This window comes from Aspergillus uvarum (genome assembly GCF_003184745.1).
Source record: "Aspergillus uvarum CBS 121591 unplaced genomic scaffold BO82scaffold_26, whole genome shotgun sequence".
Lineage (NCBI taxonomy): Eukaryota > Fungi > Ascomycota > Eurotiomycetes > Eurotiales > Aspergillaceae > Aspergillus > Aspergillus uvarum.
The window spans coordinates 168,490-185,422 of NW_020291323.1; the positions used below are offsets into that span (position 1 = coordinate 168,490).

Below are 16,933 nucleotides of genomic sequence, written 5' to 3' on the forward strand. Positions count from 1 at the left end.
TTCCTTTGCTTTTTCCACCTTCCTTCCGCGGTGAAACACACCAGATGCGACCGGTTATTCATTCAATTCACTGCGTGATTTCTTAGATCTACCATATATGCATTCAATTGATCCTACACCTCTCTACCTATTTTCGCCTCTACCGGACCGCATACCCCTCACACAACCCCCAGAATCAGCTCAGCAGCCTAGCACCAGTCAGTCATCATCACCACGACACCAAGATAAAGTAACCTACCTGCTCCGCAACCCCATACATAGGCGCCTGATAATGCGCCGCCAGCGGAATAGGGATGACACCCGCATCAACCACCCGCAGCCCCTCGACCCCCAACACCCTGCAATCCCCATCCACCACCTGCCCCATCGCGCAAGTCCCCGACGGATGGAAGACGGTGCCCGATCCCATCTTCCGTGCGCGACTCTCAATCGCATCATCCGACCAATCCCCGCGGAGGGCGTCCGCGACCCCCCATTCCACGGCATTCAGCCCCTCGACCTCCTGGATCGCGCGCGCACAGCTCCGCACGCAATCGTACAGCGCCGAGCGGTCGACGGGCGAGGCGAGCAGGTTGGGGTCCAGGATGGGCGGGTCAGCCGGGTCGGCGGAGCGCAGGGCGACGGTGCCACGCGAGATCGGATCCACGAGGATGTGGGCGATGCTGAAGACGCGTTTGCCGGGCCAGCCGCGTGCGAGGGGGGTGCGGGTGCATGTGTCCACGGAGGTGTAGCTATTCGCTTACTGTCAGTAACTGCTGGGGTAAGGTGACTTGAAGGAGGGAGCTCACACCGTGAACGCCTCGACCTGCAGCTTGCCCTCAGCTGAGTAGCGCTTGTATTGGTCCGCAGGGAGGGTATGTCTGGCCAGCTCGCGGGTGGCCCGGTCCGCAGGCGCAAAGGAGATCCAGTCGTAGGGCAGCCCGGCGGTCCAGTCGAGGTCGGGCCCCTGCATTTCGCCATCGCCCAGGACCGCGTTCGGGAGGTCGATGGCCCAGTAGGTGAAGATGGCGGGGTGGTCGGCGTAGTTGCGTCCGACAGGGAGGTCGACAACCGGCCGGATCTGGTGCGCTGCCAGCTCCGCGGCCGGGCCGATACCGCTACACGTACAGTACATCCCGTTAGCATGCCCTAACTGGTACCTTATGCTACCTCATGGCCTTGACACAGGATAAGTGAGAGTGGCCCCACCTCAGAAGCAGGATCTTAGGCGAGCTCTGCGCGCCCGCAGATAGAATGACTTCTTTGCTTGCCTCGACGTAGAAGCGCTCCTGCGCATCACCCACAGACCGCAGGACGACCACTCCTTTCGCAGCGCCCCCATCCACGACCACCTTCTCCACCAGAGACTGGGTCCAGAGCGTAACGTTCGCCCCGAGTACATAGCCGGCAGCATAGCTTCTCAGCCCCTCGTAGGTGGAGTTGAACGCCTCCGCGTATCCCTCGGGGTGACCCCCGTTGATATCCAGCGCCTGCTGGCACCCGCGCAGCTCGTGGAACCGTCGACTCTTCTCGCGGAGGGGATAGTTGCGTGGCCTGCCGCTGTTCGTGGCATGGCTGACCTGGTGTCGATCAGCATTATTATCCAGCATATATTCGAGTTGCTACATAGTCACGAACAGACCTTGATCGGACCATCCTGCCCGTGCGCATCGGCGGTAGGAAGCCCTCGCTCCCGCAGATCCGCCGAGGGGAACCAGGTCTCCGACTTCTTGAAGTACGGCAGCAGACTGCTCCACGACCACCGCGGGTCCTGCACAAGCTCTGCCCATTGGTCACTACCCCGTTCCTGGAGTTAGTATGCAATTCGTGGGAACTGTGTAGAGGGAGGGGGAAGGGGGATGTACTAATCAACCGCCGGCCCGCGCGTGAAGGTCTGATAATTCACCGCGGAGCCGCCGCCCACAATCTTGCCGGACGTGAGGTTAACGACCTTGCCTCCAAACCCCCGGGCCTGGGGCACCGACCGGTAGTTCCACTCGAGGGTCGAGTCGAAGCCCCCCATGATGCCCAGGGTAGGGAGCACGCGGTCGTCCTTGTCGACCCCGGCCTCGAGGAGGAGGATGCGGAGGTGGGGGCGTGCATGCGAGATGCGGCTCGCGAGGACGCACCCTGTGACTGAGTTACTCCAGAGTGTCACTGATCATCTGGGAAAGAGAATACCAGCAACTCCTGCTCCGACGATAACAAGGTCAAACGAGAGTGTGGGGAGTTCGGGATCCATGCTGAGACTTGCTTGCGAGTGCAAAATACCATCCAAGCGACGGGTTACCGAATGGCGATCGCTGCCACCTTTATATCTATATAGTCTCTGAGATGATTGAGTATAGCAGTGATGAGAAAGTGGCTGCAATGCATCCATGGGTTGGCGTAAGCTGACGGGAGGAGCATATCGTATCTCGTTATCCATGGGTCTGCGGGTTAGCGTGCGGATTGCCCCGCATCAGCATTCCTGCCCCGCCGCAAACCTTTCTGCTTATATGTCAGCATCGCTGGAATGAAGTTAAAAGATGATTCATGCGGACTGTGACGGTCTTGCTTCCGCTTGCATACATTTAACTTCCAGCTGTGGACCCTGTCAGCGGTCGTTCTTTGTCCAACGTCTGTAAGCTGGAGCCGGAGACCCCCGGAATGACCTTGCACACGCTTTGCGGGAGATGTTGCCCAAAGACAGGAGTGCGGTCTACGTCAGACACTATCTCCAGGCATCTTATAGCTTGCTGTGGTGTTCCAACTGCCAGAGTCTAGTGCTCTGCGTGCAGTACATTGGACCTCGCCCTCGTTGTCTTTCGCATCATCATGCCTTTGTTCGTGAACCAGACAGTTAGGGTGATGTAGAGACATCCATCGCGGGCTGACTGACTGTGGTGCATAACATGTGCAACTCAGGAATTGAAGAATATGTATGTGGCAAATACAGGCACGAAACGAGGTAGACCATAGAGAAAGATAGGATCACCGCATTCACTTTCTGATACAGACGGAACGATGAATCCCATCGATCTACCACCACTCACAATCCCTATCCCTATCCCTATCCCTATCTCTGAACCTCGAGGAGCACCAGATCCAAACTAAAAGCATATGCGATTTGGTACAGAACCCCAGCCGAACATCTCCATGAAACAGATGCACTCCCCATCTTCCTCAGCCACTCACCCACCCAACCCTCCGCTAACCCGCAGACCACCACCTGATATCAACACCTCCCTCTCTCCACCCCGCCAGAATCCCCTAGCACCACCTCCCCTCAACCATTCACCTACTCCTCACACCCAAAACTCCCTGCCAAATCCAACCCCCCCTCCCCATCCCACCGCAACACCCCCGGCCACAAACACAACTCGCGACTAACCCGCCTCCCACCCCCCTTGACCTCCGCAAACAACGTCTCCGGCTCGACCGCATCCTCAACCCAGCGCACCAGCGCCCCCAACGCATCCACGGGCACCGGCCCATACCCGACGCCCAGATTGCCGCCACAATGGCCGGCCCCGGGGGCCAGAAACAAGCGAAAGAAGTCCTCCACCTCGATATTCTGCTCGCTAAACGCCTCCCCCACCGTCTCCCGGTACTTGACCGTCCCCGCCAGCGGCACGATCTCGTCCGCCAGCCCGTGCCACGCCAGCAGCTTCCCGCCCGCCTGCTGGAAGCCCTCGAGCCCGAGCTGCTCTTTGGACAGGAGATCACCGAACCGCTCGCGCGAGGCGTGCACCGCGTCGAAGAACTGGGCGATGGTGAGGGTGGAGACGTTGTAGGTGGGGTTCTTGAGGAGGAAGTTGCGTAGCCAGCTGACGGCGGGGAGAAAGGGGTTGATTCGTGTTGTTGCGGGGTGAGACCTGTCGGTGGTGGTGGTGGTGGTGGTGGTGATCGGGAATGGAGTGGTGATGGTATCGGCGGTGCCGCGGAAGGATGCCCCGGGCGGGAGGCCGTACCAGAGGGTGTCGCCAGTGGCTGGGTCGACGGGGCCGTTCAGAATGGCCTGCACGAGAATGACATGCTGCTCAGTGATTGGTATGGTCGTGTTGGTCTCCGTGCAGGGAATCGAGGTGTTCACCAGCACACTCGCGTCGAAGGGACAGTGGCCCCAGCCGGAGATCAACCCGTCCTCCGCCCCGTCGTCGAGCCCGTCGCATGCCTTGATGATACTCCGCTGGAACGCGGCGAACACGCACTGCGGGGGCGGCGGGGCTGAGGCGTTCAGCATCAGCGCCGGCGGCCAGAACAGCCACGCGAACATCTCGGGCAGGTTGATGCCGGGGCTCGCGGCCAGGATCCCATCGTAGTCCTCGGGATACAGCGCGGCGGCGACGAACCCCTGGCGTCCGCCGGTGGAGCAGCCATTCCAGTAGGAGAACCGCGGCGCGGTGCCGTAGAACGCGGTGGCGACGGCTTTGCCCAGCACGGCAAGATCGTGGACGGAGCGGTGGGCGTAGTTGGTCAGCAGCGCGGTGTTGATGGTGCCGTCCGGTCGTAGCCCCCACTGCCCCGTCTGCGGATCAATGGTGTTGTTCAGCGTCAATCCGCCCTCCGTGGCTGCTGCGGCGTAGCCCTGGATCACGGCCGCGGGCTGCGCGTACCCGATGTATCCGGTTGCCAGGCCGCCGCCGCCCGTCGCCAGGAAGCGGCCGTTCCAGGCAGAGGGGAAGGGCAGCCAGACGGAGAGCTGGATCAGGTCGGATTCGTTGGGGTGGGTCAGGGTGACCGTCACGTCGCAGAAGTCGAGCTTCTGGCCTTGGGTGTAGAGGGACTGGTAGCTGTGGACTTCGTGGCTGGTGAGAGAGAGGATCTCGATGCCGGGGATGCTGCTGGCTTGGAGAGTGAGACTCTCGCAGGGTTGGGGCTGGGGACAACGGCGAAGCGTGGACGCCTGGGTAAGAAAGTGCACGATGCGAGAGAACAACATGGCTGTTGTGTGTGGGAGGAGGTTGCGTGTGTTGGTGGCTTGATTGACGCCTAGATCGTTATGTTAGTTTGTATATGTATTCGATTTAGTTATTCTGGTGGTGAGCACTGTACCTGGATGGCTGGAGTCTGAACCCTGCGTAGTGAGTACTGCATCCGATGTTCCCTCAATTCCAGGCGGCGAGTATAGCTCCAAGTCCTCTGCTGTTCAATCTCGCTCACAAGTGTTGAGAGAGCAGAGAAATGGTTGTTGAGGAAAGCTAAACAAAGTTTGCTTCAGCAGTGGACAACAAAGAAGTGGACCAGGGGGTGAAGGACAGTGAAAGTGAATACTCACCGACGCACCGAACCAGACGGGAAACACCCGCGGATCCAAGATCCCTCATCGTCCTTCCAGTCTGCCGTTGCTGGGTCCATATGATTCCTCTTTCCTGGTAACTTCCCATAGGGTAGTGTGGTGAGTGAATGTTTGCATAGTTGGGAGGTTGTACTGGTAGGACGTTTCCCGGGACATGCATACTGTTGTGGCTAGTCTTGCTGGTGGCTGTGTTGCTGTCATTTTGGAGGCTTTGATTGAGTAGGAATTTGACTTCTCTCAAATGGCTGCCCGGAGAACCCAGCTAGAAATAATAATCATGGACATGCAAGTAGGGCATGCTGAAGTGGTCAGCCTTCTCGAGCCCTTTGTCCGGCCACTGGCTTGCCCAAACTTCACCAGGAATGGCATTATTGTTTGCCTCATCTAGCTCCGAGAAATTGAAGAAGAGAAAAAGAGATTCGTCAAATAAAATACAACATAATGCTAATAGCACGAATATGCGCGGATCGATTTGAAATACCCATCGTTGAAACACCCATCAAGCAACTATCACCAGAAGATGCCTTGCGCCCCGCTAATACCATCATACCATTGCGCCGAAGTAAACACCCAGACCCATAAACGCTGCCCCCCCCCGCCTACCGCATGTCCACATGGAAAAGATACCGCTGCCGGATCTGTGCGACATCATACACAATGTACTCGTTGTACATGAGCGACGCCGCATTCCGAACCGCCGCCCCGTACGCCGTGTCCGGCATCTTGACCCCGGCCAAGTTGGGATGGACGCAGCCCGCATCCTTCCAGCCCGCGGGGATCGAGCGGCCTCGACCCAGGGTCGCGATCTTGTTCTGCTTCGCCGCGTCCTCGCCCGCGTTGAAGTTGCCGTGCTCCAGCTCGAGCATGGGGTCGCCCAGCTCCGCATCGCACAGCAGCAAAAGACCCTTATTGCCGCTACCGTAGGCGCAGCAGTAGTTGGCCGACTTGCTCGACATATCAGCCAGGTAGACACCCTTGCCGAACATGTATCCGTTGACGGGAGCTTCAGGGGGCGCGATGCGCAGGCCCTGGCTCAGAATACCACCGAAGTTGGTACTGCGCGATCCGTGCCACAGGAGGCGGCGGTCGCTATTCTTGATCTTGGCAAAACGGGAGGAGTTGAAGCGGTCATTCTCGCCTTGGCGCTCGATGCGGAAGATGTTGAGGACCTGTGGGGGAGATTAGCTTGGCTTGCTTCGGTATGACATGTTTGAAGCTCACCTTAAGGCCCACACTGTGAGATGCACCACGCGAACACACAAGATAGGTTTCTAGCTCTTGGAACTCGGGTGAGGAACGAATCACTGAATATTGTCAGTAATTTTGAACGCTCAATCCGTGTGTTGGACCTACATGGTGTCATCTCATTCATTCCTAAGCCCTGGAACTGGCGATCAAGCTGGTGAATCATTTCCGCGTCCTCCGCGTCCTTCATGATGCTGTTCGCAACCTCCATATCCGTCAACGTCTCCAGCAGCTCAATCTCCCTTTTCAAAAGATCACCATGAGTGAGAACAGGGGGTCGATTGCGCCCGAACACGTGAGGAATGGTAGTGAAATATTTGTTGCTGAGGAACTCCGCGGCGCCCTGAAAACTCATCCCGTACTTGGAGGTTGCCAACGCCGGGTCGGTCACAAGCTCTGACAGATCTTTCAATGCCTGGAAACCTGTTTGCAGCGTACGCTTGCTCAGTTTGCCCAGGGGCAGTTTCTTCGCATCGTACGACATAGCAGCCATGGTGGACAAGAAGAACTCCTGGTTGAAGATGAAGGCCATCAAGTCCTGCACCTGCACGGGCAGAGCACTCTGGACCTCCACCTTGGGCTTCTTCTCGACCTTTTTCTTGGCTGCCGCCGTCTCGTCCTCGTCCTCCGAGTCCTCGTCCTCCTCGTAGTTGCGCTCGATGAAGGTATACTTGTTGTTCTTGGGCGGTTCCAGTCGCTTCTCCCACGTGAGGCCGGATTTGTCCTTGAACTTCTTCTGGAACTCGGCCTCGGCGCGCGCAAGGGACCCATTGCCCAGCAGAGCATGCTGACCACTCTCTCCGACTCGGCCCCAATGGGTCCAGGTCATGAACTCTGTCTGGGTAGGGTTGGTAAGGAGCTGGATGCGGTAGAATTTGTTATTGTTGTTCGTCGCGCTGGTCTGGTTCAGGGTGGCATCCCAGATGGTCGACTCGGGGTCGATGTATACTTTATGAGAGCCTAAGCGGAGTTGTCAGCTCTTGACACCAGCGCCACAAGCAAGGACGGATCACGAACGTCGGAGCGAACACTCATCATCCACAGGGATGTTCAAGGCCTTCGTCCCAGCTTTCTGCGCATTCTTGAGCTTCTTAGTCGTCCCATCCTCGTTGACACCCAGTGCCTGCTCGAGTGTGCGCTTCTTCTTCTTGGTCTCTTCCCCATCAGTCTTTGCGTTGTCTAGGAGAAAGTCTTTCTCCGCCAGTCTCTTGCCGGCCGTTTCGGAGTCGATGAGCCAGTCCAGCGAGACGATGTTGCAGTACGGAACCTTGCAGGCCTGCGTGTCTAGAGGGCAGGTTCAGTGATGGTTTAGACAGCAGTCACCTGCCAGAGTGCGTAACGCTCCAAGCTTCCCGGGGGATGGACTCACATTTGCGACTCTGGTTGGCTACTTCTTTGGGAGTGGTAATCAGATGCGTCAAGGTCTCGGTGATGGCAGAAGTAAACTCTGCTCCCTGTTTCTTGATGATGGAAGTGAGGTCGGCTGTGAGGGTCAGTTCGCTGTAGACCGGGCGATTGGAAACGAGACCGGCGCATGATCAGTGTTGCGCACCTTGTTTGTAGCCTGGGAAAGTCCCGCCCACGGCGATAACCAATCCGTCTAGAGGTAGTTTTGTCATGGCGACGAGAGGATATGAGAGTGAGATTGATGTGCAGGACAAAGAGTGGTGAGTGAGCTCGCCGAGCAACGCTGTTTGGCTCGGTTGCGAATACGAGGTCTTGTGGGTCACAATGTGTCTGGATAAGGGGAGGATGAGCTTGAGATCAAAGTTTGTCAACACTGAAGATGATGTGAGAATCAAGAGAAAGGATAGAGATGGCAAGAACGAAAGAATCGAAGGAAATGCACATGGTTATAAAGAGGGGATGGAGAGATGGAAGAAGCGATGAAGCAATGCAGCTACTTGCCTGTTTCGTCCCCGCCGCTAGGCCGATCGCTAGCCTGAGGCCTCAGCGCCCGGCTGTTGCCTGAAGACCCTGAGCAATTGGCGCGTGTGATTGGGTGGAGCTCGGGTGGACCGGCCAGGCACCGGTCGGGGCACGTGATGTTGCCTGTGCTGGGTGGGACTGCGGCAGTAAGGGACCCCCTTGGTGCCTGAGGTGTGAGACCTCTCTTTGCATGGGTGAGATGATGCTGATTGTGTTTTGGCATCAGAGACTCCACAACTACTCCCTGCTAAAGGCGGAGCTACCACCTGTGACGCAGCAAAAAGAGCGCAAAAAAGAAAGTGGCGCTGCCCGGAATCGAACCGGGGCTGGCACGGCCACAACGTGACGTCATACCACTAGACCACAGCACCTTGATTATATAATTTGTCAACTCTTCAGGATATATGATATAAGTTTTAAGATCTGGATGCTGAGTGTTTTAACTCGACACCACAAAAGCAAACGATTTCATCTCCGCTACATCCAACCCGCCAACGCCCACTGAAGAGACATAGATAAAAGCGTATCCAACGTTCCTTCCCCACTCTTTATGCTAAACATGCAAAATGCGAATGCAAATGCTATGACAAGAACGCTCCACGTCACTAAAAATTATCATTACATATACAAGGTGGTATAATAGTGTTGCTGCCATCAGTCATCATGCACACAACAGATGGGAGGAATCTCAGTCTTCTCCAGCTGCAGCGCAACCCTTAATGCGCCGCACCATTCTCCCCCTCCAGCACATGATCATCCTCATCGGGGGCATGCGACTCCTGCGCCTTCTCGTAGAACGGCGCGAACTTGCTCTTCATCCGCAATCTACGCCCAAAGAAGTAGAAGCCCACGGGGATAGGAACCAGAACCGCAGCCACGCAGCCCAGCAGGGTCGAGGCCCACTGGATACCCATGTTGTTGAACATCTGCCGCGAGAATAGCGGGAAGCTGGCGGCGACCATGGATCGGCAAAAGGTGTTGGCGGCGATGGCGGAGGCGGCGAACATGAGGTACGTGTCGATGAGGTAGTTGAACAGCTGAATGAAGATGATCAGCAGCCCGAAACCGGTGAACAGGCCACTCAGCGTGGGCACGATCCAGTGGACGCGGCCGGTGTAGCCCGCCCAGCCAAACCAGAACAGGCCCGCGGCGAAGAGCGCACCACCGACGATGACGGGAGGCAGCCGCCACTCGGGGACGGGCACGCCGCCGTTGGCGTCCAGCTTGCGGCTGTACCCCGGCGAGCTCCAGATGATGTACACGGCCGCGATGAACAGACCCACCACCATGCCGAACAGCGGCAGGCCGCTGACGCCGGCCTCCATGTGGTACACTCCCTGGAAGACGAGCGTGTACGCCGTCAGGAAGCAGTACAGCAGCCCGTAGATGAAGCTGAGGTAGATGGTCACCGCCAGGATCAGGGGTTCGTTGATGAGCAAGCGCAGCGGCCGCGAGAAGTTGTTAATCACCAGTTCCCGCAGATCCACCTCGATCTCCTCCTGCTTGGCGTGGATGCCCCAGTTCTTCGTGCGCCGGCGCAGCTCCGAGGCTTTGGAGACGAGAATGACCGGCGGGTAGGATTCGCGCAGGAAGAAGACGTTCAGCACAAAGGCCGCGTAGCCCATGAAGGCGGGGATGTAGGCGGTCCAGCGCCAGCCGAGGTAGGAGGCGTTGATGAAGCCCGAGATGAACGGCGCCAGGAGGGGTCCCAGGAACACCGTGCCGGAGAACATGGCGATGGCTACACCGCGCGTGCGGTTATCGTACATATCGGAGAAAATCGCCGCGACGACCGCCAATGGGGAACTGCCGAAGATACCGCAGAAGAACCGACAGATCATGAGGGTTTGAAGATCCTTGGCGACGGCGACGGCCGTGTTGAAAATCCCGAACCCTAACATCGCGACCACAATCGGCAATTTGCGACCCTTCAGCTCCGAGAGCGGGGCCCAGATCAGCGGACCCGAGGCGTATCCGATGATGTACAGCGAACTCGACAGTGTGGCCACTTCAAGACCGACATGGAAGTGCTTCGCGACATTGGTGCTGGAACCGCTGAAGACAGCCGAGTCGAAGGTAGAACAGATACTGGTGAACGCGAGGATGGCACTAATGTATACTCTAGAGAGGGAGGGGAGCGGGCGTTAGCCATCCACCATCTGGCATTGGACAATACGCCATCAGAAGCAATGCATGCGAGAGAACACTTACTTTCGGATCAGGGGCCAATTCTGGGGGTATAGAGGGTCGGCAGGACCGTCGAACTCAACAACATAGTCTTCACGGGCCGGGAGGGGAGGAGGATAGGGCTTGCCCCCGCCGAACGCGGGCAACGGGCCTCGAGATGGTCGCGACTTGACACTTTCACCCACCGTCAGGGCATGTTGAAGACGCTGGGTCTCAATGCGACTCAGCGCATGGGAGGTCCCCGTGCGGAGGCGCTCGAGGTCTACTTCGGTATTTCGGGACTGGAGCCGGTGAATCCGGGGGTTATAGTCGATGGAGCTGCTCGAGCCGGACGAAGCCGAGCCGGAGGAACTCGGCCGGTCTGGATTCTCAGAAGACCTCCGGGGACCTTCTTCTTTCGTATGAGGGCGGGCATCGGCTTCCGCCATCTCGAGCTCTTTGTCGAAGGCAGACATGCTTGATAGTTCGACTCAGAAGGGGCGGGAGATGGAGGAGAGAGGGAGAGAGGAGACCAGAAGGTGGGAATGAAATGACCACCAGAAGCTTGATTGAAGAGTGGAATGTCTAGAAAGAGAAGCAAGCTCCAGGGACCAGGCGGAATAATATTACAATTAATCCCAATCCCAACCCCGAAAAAAAAAAGGGACAATTCAGCCTTTTTTCTTTTGCCTTGACCAGATCCATGAATCAGGCGCGGTGCACCATTCCGACTTATCCGTCCAGCTGCCCTCGCCCCACATTTAACGGCTTGCGGGTGTAGTTGGCATTGCCGAACCCAGAACCAGCACACCTCGTCAAGCACACACCGATAGATGAGAGGGACTCGTATGTGTATTATTAGTGAAGTTTCCAATTGACCGTTTGTTTCATCCATTGAGCAGCAGATGCACTCACTGATTGAAGCAGATAAAGTCGTTGCGGTGATGCTTGTTTGGGTGCCTCAGGCCCTCCGGCCTTGAAGCAGCAGTGATCTGGCCCCCATTGGCCGCCCAGCGGGACAAACCCGCCATGACGTCAGCACTGCGGGCATTGATTAGTCGTGGGATAATCGTATTCTCTCATTATTATCACATTCGTAAGCACGAATCTTCTTGCTCATTCTATTCTGGATGATAGGTAGTATCCCAGTCGCAATCCATTGCCGTATACCCGAGTCAAGTCGAGCGGAGAGAACACCCTCTGCGTGTTGTGTGTGCGCATCTATCTCTGTTTTCCTGCGCACTTGCAGACAAGCGACCACCTCGCGCCCAAGTTCGGAACTTCCGAAAGGCTGCCAGCCACGTGAGAGGGCGCTCTGCTTGCGGTCGATGGAAAATTCCTCAGAGTGGCGACCAATTCGGAAACTCTCGATTCGGAATCTGCCCCGCCAGTGGGGCGGCTCTTGCTTCCTCGGGAAGGCGGTCAGAGATGGTGCCAGGTGCTGCCTGGAGATCATGGCTGCCCAATCATTCATCCCCCCTTTTCTCGTTTCATGGTTGGGTTGCTGGACCCACTGCCAAGACATTCTTTTTTTTCATGGGCTGTGCTCACGGCTGTTTTATTTTCTCGACATCTGCCGGTCAACCTCCGCTGACAACTGTTATGACCTGCCTACAACCACTTCATTCATCGCATGAACATGCACACACAACATCTACACCTGCACCTGCCCCTGCCCCTGCCCCTGCACCTGCACGTAGGGTCTCTGCTTACTTGTTTCCTCAAATCAAGGGTTCACCGCCCGGTGCGCTCCTAAGAATAGCTTCAAGGCAAGCTCGTGATGCAGCCCTCCGTCTACCGCACATCGTAGATCGCAGCCATGAGCAGTCTGAACCTCCGAAAACGCCCATGAGCCGGTGATATATGACACACCGATACTCCCGCCAAGCCTCACCGCCCACAGCGGAGAGAGGCTACTCCTCCGTCCCGGCCGAAGTGCTCTTGGCTCGAATGAGCTGCCGCAGCATACGGTTCGCCGAACAATCCACCCCCAAGGCCTCTCCCTGTTGCACCACCCACCCGTTGATGAACTCGATCTCGGTCGCGCGGCCCTTGCGCAGATCCTCGCGCATGCTGCTCGAGTTGCTGGCCGTTTGCTGGATGACACTGATCAGCGAGGCCTCCAGCGAAGGGAACGCGAACTGCTGCTGCGCGTCGGGGCGGTCGCGCAGGGCGGGCAGCCGCTGGAAGACCCGCGAGACCTCCTGGAGGAGTTGGCGCTGCAGGGGCAGGACCTCGAGGTTGTTCAGGAGAGCGCCATTGCGCACGTCCAGCACCGCCGTCAGCGGGTTGATCACGCAGTTGGCGGACAGCTTGAGCAATTGGGCCTGGAAGAGGTCCGACCAGGGCGATTCGGTGCATTGCAGGATGGGCGACTCGGTCAGCCGATCCAGGAGGTAGCGGGTGGACGTGCTGGTATTATTGTTGTTGTTGTCGTTGTCGTTGACGGTCCCCACGGTAACGGAGCCGGTCATGCCCGCCAGAACCGCGTCAAAGGGCGATCGTAGATACACGCCGAGACGCATGATGCCGGAGATGTAGGTGGGGCGGGTGTGTGGGTTGGGGAAGAGCTGGTCGTTCAGCTGCTCGATCTGGCCCAGGCCATTCTGGAGGAGACAGACGGTGGACTGGTGGTTGAGCCGGTGCTGGATGGATTGTAGAGCGGCGATGGTCGATGAAGCCTTGACGGTGATGACCAGGCATTGTATGGGGTCGGTCGATTGCTGGTGGGGGGAGTTCGGGCTCTTCCCCAGAAGTTCAATGTCGAATCCATTCTGTTCGGCTGAGGGGCCAGACTCCCCGATCTGGACGCGTAGTTTTCCGTCACGGGCTAGGAACTGATCGTACAAGCCAGGTCGATGTAAGATCAAGGTCACGGGCGGACGTGTAGGCAAGGAGCGTAGCGAATGGGCGATGAAAGTGCCGATACTCCCAAGTCCAAGGATGTGAATGGGAGGAGGAGCCATGAGGGAGGGAGGGAGGGTATTACTACAGTACTATGTATGAGTATGTGATTGATACAGTAGCTTGAGTATCTGATGAAGAAGAAGAATTCGGGTAGCATCGGGATCCCGGGGCAATTTTCCCCCGCCCACCAACGCGGCCCGCAGCGAGCTTTCCGTGCGGGGTTGCATTGCTAAGACACGGAGTACTTTCTTCTTCATTTACTATGAACGGCTACTTGCGCATAGCAACTATGCCATCCGATCCATCCGAAATCCAGAAGAGTACGCTGCAACTTGCAAGTATAGCCAAAGTCCAGCGATTCCGATGACAGTTACAGGAGAAGAAAGAGTCATCTACTTAGTCAGACGAGATTATTCAATTGATTGGTCACCGTCATAAGACAAGGAGTCCTTCGTGATACCTGTCATATAATACCACACTTCATTTCAAGGATGGGGGGGACAATTTTGGAGATGTCATCGTCAGAGTTGATATACTCATCTTTTGCATCACTGGAGTACGTTCAGCCAGAATGGAGTCCATATCACTCCACCCTAAGGACTCAATAGAAGACCCGATGATTGACGACAGTGATCCTCTCTTAGACCACTTTGACATACTCAACCCACACCATCCTCGTGCCCGGACTGTGCACTGGCTCTGGGCATTGCATCTCCTGCTTTTCCTCCTCTCTTTCTCTCTGCTACTTTCAGCCTGGAGACTCCACCGATCCTCTCCTACCGACCGTAAATGTGCAGAACAGCTATCAGCATATTGTAGGTGCATCGCCCATTTAGAAAAACTAAGAATCATAGTAACGATATATAGCCCCATTTACACACCTCGTGGAGTATAACGATGTCCGCTTCCAAGGAAGCCTCTTCGACACGAACCCATACAAAGGATTCCCCAACCCACACCTGGACGCCGCATGGGGCCACATTACTCACAGTATATGCCCTCTACTTCCGTTGTCTCCGTCTCCCATGCTGATAGCTTCCAGTGGCTCAACTGAGGATTTCAGCAGAAGACATGGCCCGGCTCAAGAAACCACTGACCCAGGTGAAGGTGGCTGAGGCCGAGGGCGATGGGTATGCGGGCGGGATCGAGGTGTTGCATCAGGTTGCGCCCACCCTCTCCTTTACATCTACAACAGGGGCCTCATGTAGCTCTGTTCAGATATCCCAGGCTGACATTTGAATCAGCTCCACTGCGTCAATCTGGTCCGACAGTATACGTATCACGACTACTACTCTCAGCTAGATAATAAGCCGGTAGAGTTCCGCGATTCGAATGAGACGCTGCGGTTGCATGTTGGTATGGCATCTCTGTCTTTATGATCGTCACGTATCCGACTCTGACTTGTGTTCAGATCACTGCATCGACATGTTGCGGCAAGTGATACAGTGCAACGGCGATGTCGGGGTGGTGACGAGGAGCTGGGTCAAGGGTCGCGCCATCAGCTATCCGGACTTCAGCGTATGGCACAAGTGTCGGAAGCTGGAGCCCATCGCAGAGTACTCGAAGGCACACGAGATTGACACGGAACCCATCAAGCTTCCAGATTCTCTGGAACTCCCGGAGCCGCCATGCACGAATGCTGCGCCCCATGACATTTGTCCATAGGACAGTTTAAGCCATACTAGGGCACGGGATCGAATATTGTCACCCTACAGCAGATCGCTTTTCTTGCGCAACGTTCTCATTGTGTGGTTGTCAAAGCTGGGACAGGTTCGAGTGGCGATTCTTACCGCACCGAAACCTATTTTTAATGTACGATACTAGGAATTCAATGAGTTCGAAGGATGGCTGAAACGTGATTCAAAATAGCTCTTCACATGCTCAGAGTAGATTACGCAACCAATTCCCACTAGCCCAGTCACTCCGACTCTACATTCACCAATTCAGCCTCGATGATAGACGGCCCATCCCCGTCCGGATGCGCCACGAGATTGACGGTGAGCCCCACGGACTCGAGAAGCGCGACCCAACGCGTCTGCGTGCGCACAGCTCCAGGCCCAAAGACCATCAGAATCATATCCACCATCGAATGGAACAGGGTAGCATGCGCATCCGGTAGGAGGAACTCCTCGATCAAGATCTTCGAGTATCCTTTCGTCATCACGTGGGTGATATTCTCCAGGATCCTTCGGCAGTTGTCATCCGAGAACTCATGCAGTATGAATCTGAGATAGTACACCCGCGCTCCTACCAGCGTGCATCAACAGGGATACGCACAATCCAGGGGGTGGACAACATACGACTTACCAACCACTGGCTGCGGCGCGAACACATCGTGCTCGATCTTCTCCAGCCCTAGATCCTGGCAATGAACGTCCTGGAACACAACAGGAAGGTCCTGGATGATGATTCGACCAGCGACGTCGGGGAACTTCCTCTTGAATGCCAGCATATCCCGCCCACTGCCGGCGGCGACATCCACAATAAGCGGGTCGCTCGGGATGGAGGCGTATCCGTCCAGGATCCTCGCCTGAACAGAGAACCAGTCCACCCAATCCGACTGGCCCTCGCGCACACCCTCCACATAGGCGTGGAACCGTGCATGCGCAGCCTTGTGACTGGCAAGCCATTCAAAACTGTTCATCTGCGTGTGATACGTGTATTGGATCGGTCCAGCGGATTGGTCCTCCGGGTTCTGGTAGTGCGTGTCGCGAAGGAAGGCCGGTGCTTGGAGGATGGCTGGAGCTAGGTCAAGAAAGCTGAGTGGGACAGGGTTAGTCCGATGAATGCAGATACGACGAGGAGGACATCATGACGTACAGCGTGTCGACAATGCCCGACTTCTTGCCCGCCATCTCCTTGGAAAGTAGGGTCGCATGGTAGTGTCCGGGGCCATCCCCTCCGGCAAAGTCCATTGCGGCGATAACTCGCATGATGCGTTCTGTAACACGGTCATCAGACTTGACTGGAACGAGGGGTAGGGTCACGAGCCCAGAGCGATGATGACAAGAGATTGACAAGACAGGGATGACGAACCAACAAGTAGCGGGTGTGCACCACTCCGATCTGCCAGATCCTTGCAAGAGATGGCTGTCTCAGAGTTTGCCAGAAGTGAGAAGAGACCGAGGTCATGCGCGATTTTGACGGCCATCGCTTGCGTGGGCTAGAGCTTTTAGGCTTCGGGGTACAGTACAGTAAGTTGTAGGTGTTGTACTCACAGACAGAAAGAGCTTGAAGATCGCATCTTTAGGGTTCTCGAGAGCTCTTGTCAATTTTACTGCTTGCTTGAGAGCCTGATTCCGTGCTAGATTTGAGCGGGTTGCCCGATAGTCTGTAAGGGAGGTTCTGATCTCCTCGAGAAATGAGTAAATAGCCTGCAGATCCGGACATTCCATTGTGTTCGATATCAATCAACAGATTGTCAGA

General features: G+C 56.4%; 7 protein-coding genes and 1 non-coding gene across 8 annotated transcripts; 1 reads left to right on the forward strand and 7 right to left on the reverse strand.

The window, feature by feature from the left end:
- Nucleotides 1–47: 47 nt before the first annotated feature.
- BO82DRAFT_335240 (GMC family oxidoreductase) lies at nt 48–2,358 on the reverse strand. Its single transcript, XM_025633295.1, has 7 exons — nt 2,161–2,358; nt 1,845–2,109; nt 1,622–1,775; nt 1,189–1,559; nt 789–1,097; nt 239–731; nt 48–188 (listed from the first exon to the last, which is right to left on the reverse strand). The coding sequence occupies exons 1-7, from the start codon at nt 2,219–2,221 to the stop codon at nt 159–161; spliced, it is 1,683 nt and encodes a 560-aa protein (XP_025492020.1). The 5' UTR covers nt 2,222–2,358; the 3' UTR covers nt 48–158.
- Nucleotides 2,359–3,259: 901 nt separating this feature from the next.
- BO82DRAFT_383412 (feruloyl esterase) lies at nt 3,260–5,461 on the reverse strand (the record flags this gene model as incomplete). Its single annotated transcript, XM_025638010.1, has 2 exons — nt 3,260–4,840; nt 5,423–5,461. The coding sequence occupies 2 exons, from the start codon at nt 5,459–5,461 to the stop codon at nt 3,260–3,262; spliced, it is 1,620 nt and encodes a 539-aa protein (XP_025492021.1).
- A 336-nt stretch (nt 5,462–5,797) lies between these two features.
- BO82DRAFT_75031 (putative poly(ADP)-ribose polymerase PARP) lies at nt 5,798–8,508 on the reverse strand. The gene is made up of 7 exons (XM_025641516.1): nt 8,414–8,508; nt 8,058–8,242; nt 7,875–7,988; nt 7,523–7,789; nt 6,614–7,465; nt 6,482–6,564; nt 5,798–6,429 (listed from the first exon to the last, which is right to left on the reverse strand). Exons 2-7 carry the CDS (start codon nt 8,122–8,124, stop codon nt 5,860–5,862), a joined length of 1,953 nt encoding a protein of 650 aa, XP_025492022.1. The 5' UTR covers nt 8,125–8,242; nt 8,414–8,508; the 3' UTR covers nt 5,798–5,859.
- A 226-nt stretch (nt 8,509–8,734) lies between these two features.
- BO82DRAFT_t172 lies at nt 8,735–8,805 on the reverse strand. Its single transcript has one exon. It is a non-coding gene; the product is annotated as a tRNA-His (tRNA).
- An 85-nt stretch (nt 8,806–8,890) lies between these two features.
- BO82DRAFT_354296 (MFS transporter) lies at nt 8,891–11,210 on the reverse strand. The gene is made up of 2 exons (XM_025635169.1): nt 10,646–11,210; nt 8,891–10,555 (listed from the first exon to the last, which is right to left on the reverse strand). The coding sequence occupies exons 1-2, from the start codon at nt 11,074–11,076 to the stop codon at nt 9,151–9,153; spliced, it is 1,836 nt and encodes a 611-aa protein (XP_025492023.1). The 5' UTR covers nt 11,077–11,210; the 3' UTR covers nt 8,891–9,150.
- A 1,165-nt stretch (nt 11,211–12,375) lies between these two features.
- On the reverse strand, nt 12,376–13,613 carry BO82DRAFT_75049 (ketopantoate reductase family protein). The gene has a single exon (XM_025641517.1). It carries the CDS (start codon nt 13,564–13,566, stop codon nt 12,514–12,516), a length of 1,053 nt encoding a protein of 350 aa, XP_025492024.1. The 5' UTR covers nt 13,567–13,613; the 3' UTR covers nt 12,376–12,513.
- A 760-nt stretch (nt 13,614–14,373) lies between these two features.
- Nucleotides 14,374–15,172, forward strand: BO82DRAFT_283181 (oxidase ustYa family protein; the record flags this gene model as incomplete). The annotated part of the gene is made up of 4 exons (XM_025631398.1): nt 14,374–14,497; nt 14,550–14,668; nt 14,752–14,863; nt 14,919–15,172. Coding segments are annotated over 4 exons (609 nt in total), but the record flags the coding sequence as incomplete, so codon positions are not given.
- Nucleotides 15,173–15,425: 253 nt separating this feature from the next.
- On the reverse strand, nt 15,426–16,902 carry BO82DRAFT_383417 (S-adenosyl-L-methionine-dependent methyltransferase; the record flags this gene model as incomplete). Its single annotated transcript, XM_025638011.1, has 5 exons — nt 15,426–15,754; nt 15,815–16,266; nt 16,328–16,472; nt 16,565–16,670; nt 16,726–16,902. 5 exons carry the CDS (start codon nt 16,900–16,902, stop codon nt 15,426–15,428), a joined length of 1,209 nt encoding a protein of 402 aa, XP_025492026.1.
- Nucleotides 16,903–16,933: the final 31 nt, after the last annotated feature.

Coding starts and splice junctions, on each gene's coding strand:
- BO82DRAFT_335240 (XM_025633295.1), bottom strand. CDS start 2,221: ATGGATCCCGAACTCCCCACACTCTCGTTTGACCTTGTTATCGTCGGA. Junction 2,110..2,160: donor CGTCGGAGCAGGAGTTGCTG/GTATTCTCTTTC, acceptor ACTCAGTCACAG/GGTGCGTCCTCGCGAGCCGC. Junction 1,560..1,621: donor GGCAGGATGGTCCGATCAAG/GTCTGTTCGTGA, acceptor GATCGACACCAG/GTCAGCCATGCCACGAACAG.
- BO82DRAFT_75031 (XM_025641516.1), bottom strand. CDS start 8,124: ATGACAAAACTACCTCTAGACGGATTGGTTATCGCCGTGGGCGGGACT. Junction 7,790..7,874: donor AGCCAACCAGAGTCGCAAAT/GTGAGTCCATCC, acceptor CCTGCCCTCTAG/ACACGCAGGCCTGCAAGGTT. Junction 7,466..7,522: donor TGATGAGTGTTCGCTCCGAC/GTTCGTGATCCG, acceptor AACTCCGCTTAG/GCTCTCATAAAGTATACATC.
- BO82DRAFT_354296 (XM_025635169.1), bottom strand. CDS start 11,076: ATGTCTGCCTTCGACAAAGAGCTCGAGATGGCGGAAGCCGATGCCCGC. Junction 10,556..10,645: donor AATTGGCCCCTGATCCGAAA/GTAAGTGTTCTC, acceptor CTCCCTCTCTAG/AGTATACATTAGTGCCATCC.
- BO82DRAFT_75049 (XM_025641517.1), bottom strand. CDS start 13,566: ATGGCTCCTCCTCCCATTCACATCCTTGGACTTGGGAGTATCGGCACT.